This window comes from Oncorhynchus tshawytscha, linkage group LG05 (assembly GCF_018296145.1).
Source record: "Oncorhynchus tshawytscha isolate Ot180627B linkage group LG05, Otsh_v2.0, whole genome shotgun sequence".
Lineage (NCBI taxonomy): Eukaryota > Metazoa > Chordata > Actinopteri > Salmoniformes > Salmonidae > Oncorhynchus > Oncorhynchus tshawytscha.
In genome coordinates, this window is record NC_056433.1 from 49,234,985 (window position 1) to 49,254,264 (window position 19,280).

General features: G+C 39.9%; 1 protein-coding gene across 2 annotated transcripts in view; it reads left to right on the top strand.

The window, feature by feature from the left end:
* Nucleotides 1-1,516: 1,516 nt before the first annotated feature.
* The window catches only part of LOC112250737 (cAMP-specific 3',5'-cyclic phosphodiesterase 4D), a 175,541-nt gene continuing 157,777 nt past the window's right edge, over nucleotides 1,517-19,280 (top strand). For both annotated transcript variants that reach the window (XM_042322023.1, XM_042322024.1), the window contains exons 1-5: nucleotides 1,517-1,695; nucleotides 5,120-5,503; nucleotides 5,749-5,909; nucleotides 6,253-8,272; nucleotides 12,280-12,348. In XM_042322023.1, the coding sequence (XP_042177957.1) occupies nucleotides 12,328-12,348 (21 nt within the window). In that variant the 5' untranslated portion in view covers nucleotides 1,517-1,695; nucleotides 5,120-5,503; nucleotides 5,749-5,909; nucleotides 6,253-8,272; nucleotides 12,280-12,327. The remainder of the gene's footprint in view (nucleotides 1,696-5,119; nucleotides 5,504-5,748; nucleotides 5,910-6,252; nucleotides 8,273-12,279; nucleotides 12,349-19,280) is intronic.

The following is a 19,280-nucleotide window of genomic DNA, read 5'->3' on the forward strand; positions in this document are numbered from 1 at the left end:
AGAACTTTCATTGTCTGCTTATATGCCCCATTTATTTATCCTAACTTGGTGTACAGGGAAAACGGCCCATGTTCTGAATTCTGTCACTGTACATTTCAAAACTGCTAAACAAATAGTCATATAGACTACGTCCGTCCTAGCTCGCTCATTAATGTCTTAAATCGAAATTACGGATTGCCTCTTATCCACTTGTCGTCCCCTTATGCCATAGTTTGTATATCTCAATTGTCATTAAAAACCACATTTGTTTAAGCAAGTCAACAATATCAGCTATGTTTTTTAAAGACAGTAAATGAGGCTGAATGAACTGTTTCGCTGCCAGACAAGGCTCCGCTGATAACCAGGTGTAGCAGTGGTAAGATGTTGGGACTGCTGTTGAGACAGCTTTATGTAGGCCTTAACAGTTTGTGTGCACCGTTTGTCACCGTTATTGTGCAATTCATGTATTGTTTAGTGTTGTGTAGTGGCTTTGCTGGCATGCATTACACTTTTTTTTCCCCCACCAACATTTACATGTTAAAATCGACACTGAAAAGGATTTACAGAATCAAAAGTTAATGGAGGAATGTGATGTAGTTATTACATAGTTGGTCATTTATGGCAAATGTGTTGAAGAATGGAAATGATAGATTATGCACAGTCCGTCTATAATACATATAATTTGATGATCTTGTATTAGCGTAGGAAAATGGAAAAAGTTCAAGTTAAATGCTGTAATTAACATTTGAAACATGAATAACATATGTTATTTTTGGGAGAAAATACAAAATTTAAAAAATATATGTGAAGTTGTCGTACCTTCATAATACATTGCACTTATATGAATTTGTATGAAAGTGATCAAAGGGTCGATGTGGCACAGATTTAAAAACCAAATTTTTGGTATGACCGGGGGTTATAGATTCATGTATTATAACATTTAATCCATAAACACCCTTGTGTAGTGAGGAATTCCTCCGCCTGTTGACTAAGAATTCTAAGACAACGTTCAACTTCCTTATCCACTAAACTAGTGTATTTCAAACAGGAAGGACCCAAGAAGCCTGTGAAATCCTATGCAAGCAGTTTCTCTGATTACTCAATCATTTACTTTTGTCAATGTTCTACTAATCTACGTACACTGTTGTGGGATGGGCAGAATAAATGTAATCAGTAAGAAGGGACAGCAAATTATGTTTCAAGGGTCCTCATGTTCAACTGTGATTATCTGCTCAGACAATGCAATGCTGCTTTATTTTTGTGTTTTACTTGTATTTTTAGGAAATCAAGTGGCTTTATATTTTTTCTAATCATTTTAAAACAGTAGATACTAAATAATAGGTGACGGAACTAAATATGCATTAAGAAAGTTATCCTGTGAATGGGTGTTTGAAGGATATGAATTGTTTTGTGGAAAAATGTATCCCACTTTAATGCCTCTTGACTGTAGACTGCCATTCAGCTTTAAGGGTGGTTAGTTTCATTATTGAGCAAACATACTTGTTCAAACAGTGACTCGCCAGCTCCAGGCATTGAATATGCACTGAATAAAAGATGCAGATCGCCCTGGCCATTCACCAACATCCTGCTTTCAAGGATGTATTAATGTGGGCATGCTGTCAAGTTGACCATCACGTCTATACCTCTAGGGAAACATGGCGGGAGCAATGAGTGTCACTATATTTCTACCTTTTGCTTTGGTAGCCGTCACTCTAGGTAAGTCAATATTTAAAATCTTCTTCGTAAAACCTATTCCCTTAGAGAATAATTTACCTAAACTGTATGGAGAGCTCCGTTGTGCCTGCAAAATTATGCAAAACAGGGAGGTTATGGTCACACCGTAAAACAACCATGACCAGGAAATATGTATACAGGACATTGTGGTTTCAAGTCAAGTGAAATAGATTTATTTCTGTATATTGCACATACAAGCAGCTACAAAGTATTATATAAAAGATCTGAATTTAACCAATGGATTTTCTTACGCCACAGAACATTAGGTCACTAATGAAGAAAGTTGCAGCAAAATTAAAGGGCCAGTGGTGTGTGTCCAAGCAAATATGAGTTTGGGATGAGTTGAATCGATGGTTGTCTGTTAAAGTTCTGCTCTAGAACTTTGGTAATCACTAAGTATTTTTTTAAACATCTTACCGTTTTAAATCAAATCAAATGTAATTTGTCACATGCGCCGATAACAACAGGTGTAGACCTTATAATGAAAGGCTTACTTACAAGCCCTTAACCAACAATGCAGTTAAGAAAAATAAGTGTTCAAGTATTTACTCAAATAAACTGAAGTAAAAACAATACAAAATTGAAAAATAAATAATTAAAGAGGAACAATAAAATAACAGTAGCGAGGCCAGATACAGGGGGTACCGGTACAGAGTCAAGGTGCAGGGGCACAGGCTAGTCAAGGTAATTGAGGAAATATGTACACGTAGGTAGAGGTAAAGTAACTATGCATAGACAATAAACAGAGAGTAGCAGCAGCATAAAAATGGGGGTGGGGGGGGGTTTCCTGAGGGGGAATAGGCATTTTTGTGCCCTCTTTATGACTGTCTTGGTGTGTTTCGACCACGATAGTTTGTTGGTGATGTGGACACCAAGGAACTTGAAGATCTCAACCTTCTCCACTACAGCCCCATCGATGAGAATGGGTGCGTGCTCGGTCCTCCTTTTCCTGTAGTCCACAATCATCTCCTTTGTCTTGATCACGTTGAGAGAGAGGTTGTTATCCTGGCACCACAGGTCTCTGACCTCCTCCCTAAAGTCTGTCTCATCTTTGTCGGTAATCAGGCCTACCACTGTTGTGTTTTCTGCAAACTTAATGATGGTGTTGGAGTTGTGCTTGGCCATGCAGTCATGGGTGAACAGGAAGTACATGAGTGGACTGAGCATGCACCCCTGAGGGGCCCCGTGTTGAGGATCAGTGTGGCAGATGTGTTGTTACCTTCCCTTACCACCTGGGGGGCGGCCCGTCAGCAAGTCCAAGGATCTAGTTGCAGAGGGAGGTGTTTAGTCTCAGGATCCTTAGCTTAGTGATGAGCTTTGAGGGCACTATGGTGTTGAACGCTGAGCTGTAGTCAATGAATAGCATTCTCACATAGGTGTTCCTTTGGTCCAGGTGGGAAAGGGCAGTGTGGAGGGCAATAGAGATTGCATTATCTGTGGACCTGTTGGGGCGGTATGCAAAGAAAATATGTCTGGCCCTGCGGTCTTGTGAATGTTGACCTGTTTAAAGGTCTTACTCACATTGGCTATGGAAAGTGAGTCTATGGTTTCTGGGATAATGGTGGTGATGTGATCCATGACCAGCCTACAGACGTGAGTGCTATGGGTCAATAGTAATTTAGACAGGTTACCTTGGTGTTCTTGGGCATTGGTACTATGATGGTCTGCTTGAAACATGTTGGTATTACAGACTCGGTCAGGGACAGGTTGAAAATGTCAGTGAAGACACTTGCCAGTTGGTCAGCGCATGCTCGGAGTACACATCCTGGTAATATGTCTGGCCCTGCAGCCTTGTGAATGTTGACCTGTTTAAAGGTCTTACTCACATTGGCTACGGAAAGTGTGATCACACAGTCGTCTGGAACAGCTGATGCGCTCATGCATGCTTCAGTGTTGCGCTCATGCATGCTTCAGTGTTGCTTGCCTTGAAGCGAGCATAGAAGTAATTTCACTCATCTGGTAGGCTTGTGTCACTGGGCAGCTCGCGGATGTGCTTCCCTTTGTAGTCCGTAATAGTTTGCAAGCCGTGCCACATCCGACGAGTGTCGGAGCCGGTGTAGTACAATTTGATCTTAGTCTTGTATTGACGCTTTGCCTGTCGGAGGACATAGCGGGATTTCTTATAAGCGTCCAGGTTAGAGTCCCGCTCCTTGAAAGCGGCAGCTCTACCCTTTAGCTCCGTGCGGATGTTACCTGTAATCCATAGCTTCTGGTTGGGGTATGTACGTACGGTCACTGTGGGGATGATGTCACTGATGCACTTATTGATGAAGCTAGTGACTGATGTGGTGTACTCCTCAATGCCATAGTAATTTAGTTTTATTTTTTGCTTGTAAGCAGGAATCAGGAAGATAGAGTTATGGTCAGATTTGCCAAATGGAGGGTGAGCTTTGTCGCTTCTCTGTGAGTAGAATAATGGTGGTCTGGAGTTTTTTTTCTCCTCTGGTTGCACATGTAACATGCTGGTAGAAATGATGTAAAACAGATTTACGTTTCCCTGCATCAAAGTCCCCGGACCACTAGGAGTGCCACCTTTGGATGAGCATTTTCTTGTTTGCTTATACCGCTTGTTGAGTGCGGTCTTAGTGCCAGCATCGGTATTGTGGTGGTAAATAGACGGCTACGAAAAATATTGCTGAAAAATTCCTTGGTAAATAGTGTGGTCTACAGCTTATCATGAGATACTCTACCTCAGGTGAGCAAAACCTTAAGAGCTCCTTAATACTAGATTTCATGGAACACCTGTTATTTACAAATAGACATAGACCGCCACCCTTTGTCTTACTGGAGGCAGCTGTTCTATCTTGCTGATGCACCGAAAACCTAGCCAGTTGTATGTTATACATGTTGTCATTCAGCCATGACTCAGTGAAACATAAGATATTACAGTATTTAATGTCCCGTTAGTAGGATAGTCTTGATTGGACCTCATCCATTTTATTATCCAATGATTGCATGTTGGCTAATAGGACTGATGGTAGAGTCGGATTACTCACTCACTCCTTACAAGGCACCCCGACATCTCTGTCTCTTCTTCAATGCAAATGACGGGGATATTACTTTCATTATATGCAAATGTGAAGTGTTGTTTTTCATTAGAAAAACAGAAGGGAACTAGACTTTTCCACATTACATTTCTTTTTGACACCCCAGATCGACCAAGTACAGAACCAAATGTTGCTTGTGCGCTGGCCAGTAACTGTCTATCACGACTACCCGAATGCATACCAGGTTTTGTCTCAATGTGTTTAACAACAAAACAATTGTCTCAAAACGTTGAACTCTGATACAGATTTGTTAACAGGGATGAGCCAGTTACAGAGCATAACTAAATATGATAAATATATGTATGCATGCCTAGTTTGTAAATGTGAAATGATTCAATAAAAACAATATTTTAATGCAGGGTCCACTGGAGCCCCAAACTTGTCTTCATTGAAGGATACCAACAAGACTACCCCAACATTGTCTGTCATCACCACAGTGGTCCCTGCCTCAAAAGCCAGTATAACAAGTCGCATAGTCAGTGAAGCACCTGATTCAGCTCCTACTGGTAACACTGAAGTCCCATTGGAATCATCACCGACAACTGAACCTTCCCAATCCTCTCAGACACTGACTCCATCACAAGCATCCGATGGTAGCACCACCTCTACAGGTTTTACAGCTGACACTTCTACAAATCAGACCCTAACTGGAACAACTTCTCATGACTCCACATCCTCAAACTTCTCGTCAACTTTGTCACCAAACTCTGATTTTACCACAGGGAACATGAGCTCAAGCACAGGTGTGTGTTTCAGATTCAAATAGTATATTATTGAATTCATCAAATGAATCCCTGCAGACAATGAGTCTTAGCGGTAAAGCTGTTACCAATGGGCACCTAGGTTCTATTATAATTAAGTTTTCAAGATAACAGCATTTTCAGGTTTTGTAAATGCCACAGAATTAATCAATACAGTTGATGACTTTTAAGACAACTGATTCATATATTTGCGTAACTATACTTTTTCACTGTAATTTATTCTTTAGCTTTACAAAGTGATGGGAGCCATGACTTATCAAGGAGTCCGGGTCTTGTAGCAGTCCTATGCATATTTTGCATCTGTCTGGGTCTTCTACTGGCTGTTGGGATTGCAAAGTTCATTAATTCTAGAGGTTCAAAGTTTGAGAGGCTCGAAGATGTGCCAATGGTGAGTACATTTTTCTGTGAGGATAGCATACGACAGATATTGCATGCAAAAGAGCTTTCCGTTGAATGTACAGGACATTCAGATATGGAAGTGATATAGAAGAAATGCTGTGTAACGCACAGGAAACCAAACCAAAATGGATGTTAACATATGAGAATTAGGAGAATTTATCAGATAAATTAAATTGACTATTAATTATATGCAAAGATGGTTTCCTTTTCTATATGTTGTGCTTTAAGCACTTTTTATGCTTCAGTCCTTTTTCTCTCTCATACAATGTGTTCAAAAGGTAGAAATCTTTGAATCCAAATTAATTCGAACTCCTTTTTATTCCTGTTTTCAGGGCAAGATGAATGAAGAGTCTCCATTTGCCCGTTATCCAACGAAACAATTCTGAAAGATAACACATCATGAGACAAAGCCATTGACCCAGAACTGATAGAATGTAAATCAGTCTTTTGTTTGGGTTCAGATGGTGCCGTTCATGACATGTCATCCACCATCATGTTTTTTCCTGTCTTTGTTTGTTTTGTCTGGCTGCTGGAAAGTGACAAATGTTTGAAAGAAATCAGTATAGCCCAAGGGCTACAATCAACCCTGTGATGTAGTACGGAATATCTACTCTGAGGTTGGTCAGCAGCATACTAAAGTTGATCATTGGCCCAAGGTGAAGTACTATTCATTCACAGATGGATGGATGCGTCAAGAACCATAATGTAGAAGATGCACAGACAATGGCTGCGCTTACACAGGCAGCCCAATTCTGCTCTTTTGTCCAATTATTGCAAAAAGATCAGATCTGATTTGTCAAAAGCCCAATTATTGGCAAATGTACAGAATTGGGTTATCTGGAATTCTACGTCTGGTAGAAATGTGTTTGGATAAGGAAAGTTTCCTCTCATAACCTCTACAAGACAGCATGTTAAATAAAACAACATTTAAATTTACTGAAACTAGGGGTCATGGCCAGATTAGAAAATGGGGTCCTGAGAGAAACTCCAAAATGTTTATTGCATATTGTTTATTGCTTATTGCCAGATGATCTTCTGAACTTCCCAATACCTTTTTGATGCATTTCAGTCACTTCAAACCATACTTCCATCAGATTTGAATAATGTCAAAAGTACTGTCCAACTGATTTGTAATAGACTGTCATAGCTTCAATTTAAAAAGTAAACATTGGCCGTTGATTACATCACCTTTTTAACATTTTATCTAATGGGGTTAGCTGCCTAAAAAGTTTGGGAAACCATACTCTACCCGCTGTTGGTTCTTTTGACCTTAGGAATGCCAGACAATATATCCGCAGGAAAGTATAATCCAATAAAGTTACCAAAGCACTGGTAGTGCGTTCCGATTTCTATCACCTGATGCATGCACCGAACTATGTAAACGCGTGCATGAGCTTGGCAAGTATCATGCCTGTATTTGCGTCTTGTGGCATGCTTCAAGTGATTATAGAATGCTTAACCTCCTACCAGCACTTTGAAAAGTTTATTTAATTATACTTTACTGTGGATGTCTCACAGTCCTACTTGCAAAAAGACCACCCGCATGGACAACCGGTAAAGTATTTTAAAATAAACCGTTTACTCCAAACAGAAGACGCAAACGATAGTTTCTATTGGACAATTCGTGTATTCGTTTCGTTCCTTTTGCACTGTTTGCTTCCGTTTTGTTTTAAATGGCAAACGGTTTCTATAATGAATACGCCCCCGTGTAAATGCAGCCAATGTGTCAGGTATCATTAGAAATAAAGCTGCTCCAAATTCTCTGCTTCTTGAAAATACTCAATGGCCTAATTTTTGTATGGTTTGAATTATGTTTTCTGTTCTCCAGACGTGTTATATATATATTTAGGGGTAGGGTTATATAAATTGTTATTCTAAGACACATTTCTTTAAGTGACCCACAAACAGCTAGTCAATAGAACAATTTTTTGTTTTGTTTACCTGTGTTAACTAAAGTAACGCTATGACAACAACCGGGAAAATTGACAATAATTAGGTCGCTTTCTCAATAAACTCCAGGCTTGTTGTCATTGACAAGACGGTGAAGTTAGAGCGAAAAAAACGATTTAGCTGCTCACTGTTCAGCTTCCAGCCTCCCATAATTTGACTGAACTGCGTGTCCTGCTCCGTTGCACGCGAACATTGTTTACAGCCACAAACATTTCCTGGCATGTGACTGAACGCAGTTCGCAACGACAGCAGCACGGACAGAGTTTCAAGTCTAAAAAGCAATAATAAAAAAAGTACGGTGATAAAGACAACGAACTTCAATGAAGAAACAGAACTACATTTTCCTTCATAAGCTGCAGTTGTTGGTGTCTTTCTTATCTGAAATACTAAAGTCGACCAAAGGTAGGAAAGTGAAACTTTTCAAATAACGTTACGTGTTGACGGCAGGAGACTTTTAAAAAGGAACACTACATTTCGAAAACAGACAGTGAAATGTGGGATTTACATTTGTCAAGGAATTAAATAAAGTATGTTTTGATTGTAATTGGCTATAGCCTACACATGCAGGGGGAATAACTCAATAATGGCTCTCTTAAACACTTTTAATTTCCAAAAGGTGTCTTCCACTAACTGGAAATCTTAAAGTTTAGCCTACGTGCCATACTCAATTCTGGCAGGTGTGTCATTTGTGTCTTGTCTTTATCCAGTTTATACAGGGTTGGGAAGGCTACTTTCTGAACGCAATCCATTTGTTACTAGTTACCTGTCCGAAATTGTAATCCCTTGTGGAAAAAGTCCCCAAATGTCATACTTTAGTAAAAGTAAAGATACCTTAATAGAAAGTGACTCAAGTAAAAGTGAAATTCACCCAGTAAAGTACTACTTGAGTAAATGTCTAAAAGTGTTTGGTTTTAAATCTACTTAAGTATCAAAAGTAAATGTAATTGCTAAAAAATACTGAAGTATAAAATGTAAAAGTATTATTATTTCATATTCCTTAAATTAAGCAAACCAGATGGCACAGTTGTCTTGTTTTTATTTATTTATGGATAGCCTGGGGCACACTCCAACACTCAGACATAATTTACAAATGAAGCATTTGTGTTTATTGAGTCCGGCAGATCAGAGGCAGTAGGGATGACATCTTGATAAGTGTGTGAATTTCACAATTTCTGTCTTGCTAAGCATTCAAATTGTAACAAGTACTTTTGGGTGGCAGAGAAAATGTTAGGAGTAAAAAGTACATTATTTTCTTTAGGAATGTAGTGGAGTAAAAGTGAACGTTGTCAACAATATAAATAGTAAAGTACAGATACCCCAAAAACTACTTAAGTAGTACTTTAAAGTATGTTTACTTAAGTATTTTGCGCCACTGGTAATCAGTGAAGTGAATGTTGGATTACCCAAACTCAGTAACGTAATCAGATTACTTTCAGTTACTTGTGGATTAATTTATTCTTAAGGCATTAGAAGAAGACAAAGGATCCATCAGACACATTTGGTGTGTCATCATAGTGGTCCCTGACTTGTGGTCAGACTCGCTCAGGTGGACCATACTTAAACTTGTGCTTTTTTCAGTGTCTAATTGAATATCATTGAGAGAACTGAAAGGTGTCATAATGTGTTTTTTAGCAAACATCCTTTCTGAATTTAAACATAATCATCTAGTTTGTCAAAAGTATCTGTAATCTGATTACAATATTTTTGCTGGTAATTTAACTGATTACAGTTCATTTTCATGTAATCAGAATACTCCCCAAACTTGTTTGTCAATATTCTCTTGGTATTTTAATAGGGTTGTAATATAGACCTATCTATTGGTCCAATAATTGTATTTTTATTTCTAGGTCATCTTGTTCTATTATTTATGTAGCCTACATGGTGTATGCCTAGCTAGAAATGAATTAGGCATCAGTGTAACTGATCATATATTAATTGTAGCTCGCGAAATTAACACATTTCGAAACGAGTTGTTCAGGAAACTTCTGAAGATTTTTTCTGAAATATCCTTTCGTATCTGTTCCTTCATTGTAACTTGGGCCACATTTATTGTTCAGGCTATTCCAATTGACAGATTTTGCTAAGAAGTTCAGAGACTTTAGATTGTGCAAGGATGATTATTATATTTGGCAAAGAAGACTGTTTACATTATGAGTACTGATACTGAACATTCAGACGTTTTTATGAACAGCGCTTAATGGCTGTTTGGAAGGCCATCATTACCATATGAATTTAGAATGAATTTCCCAGAAAATATTTATACAATCTTGCCCTCCTCTCTTTATCTTCCCCTCTTCCTGTTCAACTAATTTATCTCTCCGTCCCTCTCTCACACACTCTCTCACTCACTCACGCTATCAAACTTACTGCTGATTGAGTATAAATAGAAGGTCCTCAGCCTCTGCTGGAGTTTGCATGCAGTGCCAAGGAACTAAGCTAACAATTGTAAATCTGTATCCCATTCAGACATTCATAGTAGCTCTTCTGCTCAGTCAGTCATGGGTAGGCAGTGTGGGACAGCGTGGTCTGTGGTATGACAAAAATGTGTCCCTTCGCATCCTGTACAAACATTTCACATGGGGTCACATACATATGTAGTTAACAACAATTTACTGTTTCACAGACATAATCCCCCTGTCTGGTCCATATACTGTCAGTATGTTATTGTAGTACCTTTTGAATGGGGAAATGTTTAACAGCTTAGATGGCAGCTTATTATTTGGATCTTTGAGCACTATGTTGACAAGCGCTTTACAAATAAAGTAGATTATTTTTTTACAGTAGTAGCCTATACGCAGTACTTAATGATTGTGAGGGGCAGTAACTAGAATGCAGTGTATGGTAGTCTTCTGATAAAGATAACTGTTTGTGTCCTGTAGATGGGGTACTACTGCTTTTCAACAGATTTTTCCAATTGCCATAGAACAAAATATGCAATCTGAGCTTGACTGACGCTTAGAAAATATTTACAAAACTGATGCCCAAATATGCAGTGTTTGTAGTTTGGCAGCCTGTGTGACAAGCTGTATAATGAAGATAAACATTTATTTGGTTTCACCATCATTGGATATGTCAGATTCAGTTTGCATACACTACTTGGCAATTGATGTCAATCACAACAGCAGGCTTTAATTTGATACAGAGATGTAATGTGGGAAAATAAACCACAATATAAATGCACGGTATGACAAAACTGTATTTGACGTAACTTGGGTTACTTACGGTGGGATAGTGCAGAGGGCACTGTTTAGGTCCAAGAGGCTTCTAAACAGCTTCTACCCCCAAGCTATAGGACTCCTGAACATCTAATCAAATGGTTACCCAAATGGCTACCCAGACCCCCCCCTCTTTTACACCGCTGCTACTCTCGGTTGTTATCATCACTTTAATAACCCTACCTACATGTACATATTACCTAAATCACCTCGACAAACCGGTGCCCCCGCACATTGACTCTTTGCTGGTATCCCCCTGTAAATAGTCTCACTATTGTTATTTTACTGCTGCTCTTTAATTACTTGTTACTTTTATTTCTTATTCATTTATTACATTTTTAACTGCATTGTTGGTTGGGTGCTCATAAGTAAGCATTTCACTAAGGTCTGTTGTACCTGTTGTACCTGTTGAACCTGTTGTATTCAAATCTTATTGGTCACATGCACTGATCATTGTTGTTTCAGTGCCAATCTTAGGGTGTTGTGCTTATCTTTTCTTATCACTCTATCTTTCTCAGCCCAAACTTTGATACACATGCGTCTTTTGCTTAAGGCTAATTCTATTTGACTTTAAACCTTATTAATAATGGAATTGGCTTGGCTAAGTTAACTTAATTTAACAAACATTTGAATCTATCCTTAGGAGTCATACAGTATCCAAAGAGTGTGAATGCTTGTCCTGCTTATAATTCAAGACATTTGGGTGTGTTTTTCTGTTCTTATCACCTTCCAAAGGTTTTATAATTTACATGCTAAAGTTACCCCTCTTGGGATTCAACGAGCATTACTGCTATGAAACCGTAGTGTGCGTCACTATGCAGAGAACTTCAAGAGGTCCTGTGTGTATTTTTATGACTCTGCACTTAACTATATTATGAGCCTCACTGAAGTGACACAGATGTATGTAATAACTGTCTGTTCTGGTTCATTAACCTCGTTTTCTTGGAGAAAAAGGCCCCCAGTGAGAAATAGGCCCACTATTCACTAGTGTACTTATTCCCTAGAATCCATTGTGAAAATTTGTTGAACAGAGTAGCTCATCCTGAGCTATTTTGAGGTTCTTGTGGAATAATGATATATTCTGCACTGGTAGAATATGTATTTTCTTCAGCTGTATAAGTAAGATCTGAAACAATTAGGGTAGAAAAGTGATGACAAGGTATCTCAACCCAACTCTCTGTTTGCCTCCCTCAGCTGCGGTCTTGCCACACCGGGTGAAGGCGTCCCAGAGCTTCTGTGTCAATGTCTTGGCTGTTGGCTGAGGTAATTAAGATTCAAAGCTGTGTTGCCTCCCACCTCACCCTCACCACTTCCTTACCTTATCGCCCCAAGAGGTATGGCTGTGACGGTCATGGAATTTTGGAGGATGCTTATTGGTCAGCCAAATGACCAACTCACCAAAATAACCCAGCTAACATTTCCATGTGGGGCCTATATGGTTAATGGAGGGCTGTTTCACGGGCCCCATGAGGGAAACACAATGGGGACCCACAAGGTTTTGTCCTCAGTATCCACATTTGCCCCACGTGGTTGCCATGTTGGGCTTCATAAGTTGCCCTAGTGGTTTACCCAAATGGGTTACAGTGCATTTGGAAATTATTCAGACCCCTTGACTTTTACATTTTTTTGTTATGTTATAGCCTTATTCTAAAATGGATTCAATTGTTTTTCCCCCTCATCAATCTATACACAATACCCCATAATGATAAAGCAAAAAAGTAAATATCACATTTACATAAGTAGTAGACCCATTACTCAGTACTTTGTTGAAGCACACTAGGCAGCGATTACAGCCTTGATTCTTCATTGGTATGACTAGTGTTGCAAAGGGTCGGAAACTTTCCGGTAAATTTACGGAATTGTTCCGGAAATTTTCCATGGGAAATTAAGCCTGGGAATTTTGCTTAAATTCATTTGAAAAAGTAAGCTAATAACAGTGAACCTTTTTTTGTGGGATACACATAAGGCAATTCTAGGTCTTGTGGCATATTTTGGTTAAACTATCCCCAATTGCATGCAAGGTGCATTCTTCCATCACATGAACAGCTGAGTCTCAAGATCTTGCACACTAATGAGATGCTATTGAGCCCACACTACTACACTGTCTGAGCCAAGGACTACATGCTTTCTGGTAAGTTTTGATTACAATACTGGGTGGGGTGAATATATTGTATATGACATACATGATTTTTTGTTATTTAGTAAATAATTGGCAGTCGCCAATGACCTTGAACCTCAGAAGGTATTTGCATTGGTGACAGACAATACTTAGAACATGAAGGCTGCTTGGTCTAAAGTGGAGGAGTCCTACCCTTACATCACACCCATTGGCTGTGCTGCTCATGCATTGAATCTGCTCTTCAAGGACATCATGGCACTGAAAACAATGGATACACTCTACAAGAGAGCCAAGGAAATGGTTAGGTATGTGAAGGGTCATCAAGTTAAAGCAGCAATCTAACTCACCAAGCAAAGTGAGAAGAATAAGAGCACCACATTGAAGCTGCCCAGCAACACCTGCTGGGGTGGTGTTGTCATGTTTGACAGTCTCCTGGAGGGGAAGGAGTCTCTCCAAGAAATGGCCATATCACAGTCTGCTGATATGGACAGCCCCATCAAGAGGATCCTCCTAGATTATGTATTTTGGGAGAGCATGGTAAGCGGCCTAAAACTCCTGAAACGTATAACAGTAGCCATTGCACAGATTTAGGGAGACAATGCCATCCTGTTTGATGTTCAGACTCTGCTTGCAGATGTAAGATAAGAAATCCGTACTGCCCTGCCTACTTCACTGTTGCTCCAAGCAGGGGCAACTGCAGTTCTGAAATACATCAAAAAGCGTGAAGACTTCTGCCTGAAGACCATACACGCCACAGGGTACATGTTGAACCCCAAGTATGCTGGCAAGAGCATCCTGTCTGGTGCTGAGATCAACAAGGCCTATAGTGTCATCACTACCATGTCTCACTACCTTGGCCTGAATGAGCGCAATGTTCTTGGCAGTCTGGCGAAGTACACTTCCAAGCAAGGGCTTTGAGATGGAAATGCAATATGGCAGTCGTGCCAACATATCTCATCAACCACCTGGTGGACGGGACTTTGTGGATCTGAGGCTCTCACCTGATGCCTCCATCATCCTCCAAATCACACCAACATCCTCCTCAGAGCGCAACTGGTCCTTGTTTTGGAACACACACACAAAAGCATGCAACAAACTGACCAATACAAGGGTTGAAAAATTGGTGGCCATCTGGGCAAATTTGAGTCTTTTTTCACCTGGCAACAAGTCATCCTCAACAAGGTTGGAAAGTGACAGTGAAGATGAGGCCCAGAGTCTGATGTTCAAGAGGTGGACATTGAGGTGGTCCAGAGAGAAGAAATGGAAGCCTGAGTGGAAGACTACCAAAGCCTTAGTTTCTAGACCATCATTTTACAGATGTATGTTGAAAATGGTTTTGGGAGATGTGATGGATCATTGGGGATCATTCAATATTCGCTTTCTTTTGTTGTTCAGTGAAATCATCCCAGCTGAAGAGTCAAATCATTTAACTAAATTGGAAGGATTGAATCATTTGCAAATAAAGCCTACTTATGATAAGGTAAAAGGTTTATGTTTCAGTCTCCGTATGATATGGTAAATATATCCAATGCAAAAAAAACATTACATTTAAATGGTATTAAAATTAGTTTGCATATATTCCAGTTAATTCCCATATATTCCCACAGAAAGTTTCCACCTCTGAATATTACTCAAAATGTGCAACCTTAGGTACGACGCTACAAGCGTGCCCACCCATATTTGGGGAGTTCCTCCCATTGTTCTCTGCAGATCCTCTCAAGGATTGGATGGGGAGCGTCGCTGCATAGCAATTTTCAGATCTCTCCAGAGATGTTAGATCGGGTTCAGGCCTGAGCTCTTGCTGGGCCACTTAAGGACATTCAGAGACTTGTCCCAAAGCCACTCCTGCACTTTCTTGGCTGTGTGCTTAAGGTCATTGTCCCGTTGGAAGGTGAACCTTCGCACCAGTCTGAGGTCCTGAGCGCTCTGGGGCACGTTTTCATCAATGATCCCTCATCAATGATCCCCATTCATCTCTCACTCGAACTTGACTAGTCTCGCATTTCCTGCCGCTGAAACAAATCCCCACTGCATGATGTTGCCACCACCATGCTTCACAGTAGGGATGGTACCAGGTTTCCTCTAGACGTGACACTTGGCATTCAGGGCAAAGAGATCAATCTTGGTTTCATCAGACCAGAGAATCTTGTTTCTCATGGTCAGAGTCCTTTAGGTGCTTTTTGGCAAACTCCAAGCGGGCTGTCATGTGCCTTTTTACTGAGGAGTGGCTTCTGACTGGCCACTCTACTCCACCTGATTGGTGGAGTGCTGCAGAGATGGTTGTCCTTGTGGAAGGTTCTCCCATCTCCTCAGAGGAACTCTGGAGCTCTGTCAGAATGACCATCTGGTTATTGGTCACTTCCCTGACCAAGGCCCTTTTCCCCCGATTGCTTAGTTTGTCAATGCTGCGGTAATTGTTTTGGTACCCTTCCCGACCTCATGACTTGGTTTTTGTTTTGACATGCACTATCAACTGTGGGACCTTTTCTATAGACATGTGTGTGCCATTCCAAATCATGTCCAATCAATTGAATTTACTGCAGGTGGACTCCATCCAAGTTGAAAAACATCTCGAGGCTGATCAATGGAAACTGGAGGCAGCTGAGCTCAATTTCAAGTCTCATAGCAAATGGTCTGAATACCTACATACACCTTAGCCAAATACATTTAAACTCAGTTTTTCACTATTCCTGACATTTAATCCCAGTAACAATTCCCTGTTTTAGGTCAGTTAGGATCACCAATTTATTTTAAGAATGTGAAATGTCAGAATAATAGTAGCGAGTGATTTATTTCAGCTTTTATTTCTTTCATCACATTCCCAGTGGATCAGAAGTTCACACACACTCAATTAGTATTTGTTAAAATTGCCTTTAAATTGTTTAACTTGGGTCAAACATTTCGGGTAGCCTTCCATAAGCTTCCCACAATAAGTTGGGTGAATTTTGGCCCATTCCTCCTGACAAAGCTGGTGTAACTGAGTCAGGTTTGTAGGCCTCCTTGCTCGCACACACTTTTTCAGTTCTGCCCACAAATGTTCTATGGGATTGAGGGGCTTTGTGATGGCCACTCCAATACCTTGATTTGTTGTCCTTAAGCCATTTTGCCACAGCTTTGAAAGTATGCTTGGGATCATTGTCCATTTGGAAGACCCATTTGCAACCAAGCTTAAACTTCCTGACTGATGTCTTGAGATGTTGCTTCAATATATCCACATAATTGTCCTCCTCATGATGCCATCTATTTTGTGAAGTGCACCAGTCCTTCCTGCAGCAAAGCACCCCCACAACATGATTCTGCCATCCCCGTGCTTCACGGTTGGGATGGTCTTCTTCAGCTTGCAAGCCTCCCCCTTTTTCCTCCAAACATAACGATGGTCATTATAGCCAAACAGTTCTATTTTTGTTTCATCAGATCAGAGGACATTTCTCCAAAAGGTACGATCTTTGTCCCTGTGTGCAGTTGCAAACCGTAGTCGGGCTTTTTTTAATGGCAGTACTGGAGCAGTGGCTTCATCTTTGCTGAGCGGCTTTTCAGGTTATGTCGATATAGGACTCATTTTACTGTAGATATAGATATTTTTGTACCTGTTTACTCCAGCATCTTCACAAGGTCCTTTGTTGTTGTTCTGAGATTGATTTGCACTTTTTGCACCGAATTACGTTCATCTCTAGGAGACCAAATGCTTCTCTTTCCTGAGCGGTATGACGGCTGCGTGGTCCCATGGTGTTTATACTTACTTACTGCGTACTATTGTTTGTACAGATAAACGTGGTACCTTCAGGCATTTGGGAATTGCTCCCAAGGATGAACCAGACTTGTGGAGGTCTACAATTTTTTTTCTGATATCTTGGCTGATTTCTTTTGATTTTCCCATGATGTCAAGCAAAGAGGCACTGCATTTGAAGGTAGGCCTTGAAATACATCCACAGGTACATCTCCAATTGACTCAAATGATGTCAATTATCCTATCAGAAGCTTCTAAAGCCATGACATCATTTTCTGGAATTTTCCAAGCTGTTTAAAGGCACAGTCAACTAAGTGTATTTAAACTTCTCACCCACTGGAATTGTGATACAGTGAAATAATCTGTCTGTAAACAATTGTTGGAAAATTATTTGTGTCATGCTCAAAGTAGATGTCCTAACCGACTTGCCAGAACTATAGTTTGTTAAACCTGTTAAGCCTCCCCCCTACTTTTTCGGAAATTCTGTTAAAAATCGCGCAACATTTTGGCGTCCTGCTACTCAGGCCAGGAATATAGTATATGCATATGATTAGTATGTGTGTATAGAAAACACTCAGACGTTTCCAAAACTGTTTAAATCACGGCTGTGACTATAACAGAACGTCTGTTTCATCGAAAAGCGCAGGAAAATCTGATCACTGGAGATGGGAAAAAATATCCATGCGCCACTTCAACCCATTGTTAAAGGTGAACCGTATTAAATGAGGCCGAGCTTGCAGTACCTACAGCTTCCACAGGATGTATAGAGTCTCCTCATTTGATTCTGATTTGATTCTTGGTAGATCCGACCAAAGGGAACCGATTCCCTCCGACCACCAACCTGAGGCATTGTCTCTGTTTTTCCGGACATTTTTCCACACGACCAACTATCGAATTTACATCGCCTCCTGATGATTTTTATAGCTTATTAAAGTGTAGTTATACCTAAAGTTGCATTAGAAAGGTATTTCGAAGTGTTTTGTGAAAGTTTATCGTCGAATTTTTAACTTTTAAAAAATGACGTTACGTTATGAAACGCTATTTTTTTCCGTTTATCACACAGTCTTCATAGATCGATATCTAGGCTATATATGGACCGATTTAATCCAAAAAAGACCCAGTATTGATTATGGGACATCAAGGTGTGCCAAGAAAGAAGATGGTCAAAGGTAATTAATGTTTTATATTTTATTGTGCGGTTTGTGTAGCGCCGACTATGCTAATTCTTTTGTTTACATCCCCTACGGGTCTTTTGGGGTGTTGCATGCTATCAGATAATAGCTTCTCATGCTTTCGCCGAAAAGCATTTTAAAAATCTGACTTGGTGGCTAGATTCACAATGACTGTAGCTTTATTTCAATACCAAGCATGTGTATTTTAATGAACGTTTGCGTTTTAACTAATACTATTAGCGTGTAGCGTAGCGCATTTGCATTTCCAGAGCTCTAGGTGGGACGTCTGCGTCTCAAGTAGGCTCAAGAGGTTTTAACAAAACATTTGTGGAGTGTTTGAAAAACGAGTTTTAATGACTCCAACCTAAGTGTATGTAAACCTCTGACTTCAACTGTATGTAAATAAGATATGTTTTTTATTTTTAATAAATGTACATTTATAAAAACCTGTTTTCGCTTTCTCATTATGGGGTATTGTGTGTACATTGATGATTTTTAAAATGTATTTAATCCATCTTAGAGTAAGGCTGTAACGTAAAAAAAGTCAAGCAGTCTGAATACTTTCCGAATGCACTGTACATCTGGGTAAAGGATGGGTGTATAGTGAGACCTATATGGGCAATAACTAGGCTGTGAATGTGATTTTCAATTAGGTTTGTCCCAGGTGGGCAGCCCATGTTTGTGTTCCGTCTCCATGCGGGCCCCCGATTCTGATTGGCCCTGCGTCGTCCAAGTCTGGCCAGTATAGGCCGTCATTGTAAATAAGAATTTGTTCTTAATTGACTTGCCTAGTTAAATAAAGTGCAGTAAATGTGGTTGGGAAACTGATGGACAGCACTATTCAAACGTTATTTCCGATTTTTCAAGCAGTTCTAAGTCAGTGCTTAGACAGGACCACTCACGAACACTCAACACCTCTTGGAAAGCCATTCTGGTGTGTCTTTGGCATTAAAATGTGTGTAATCCAGATGAAAAAGGAAACTATCCCAGGGTTAGGTATTCAGAGGACTGAGGCCGGTTTCAAAATAAATATGAAAGGAGCAAAGCCCAGCCTAAGTCTTCTGAATATATATATATTTTTTAAATGTAATTTTAAATCAGCAGATGTGAAGACTCTGCCTTCAGAAAGTATTCATACCCCTTGACTTATTCCAGATTTTTTTTTGTGTTACAGCCT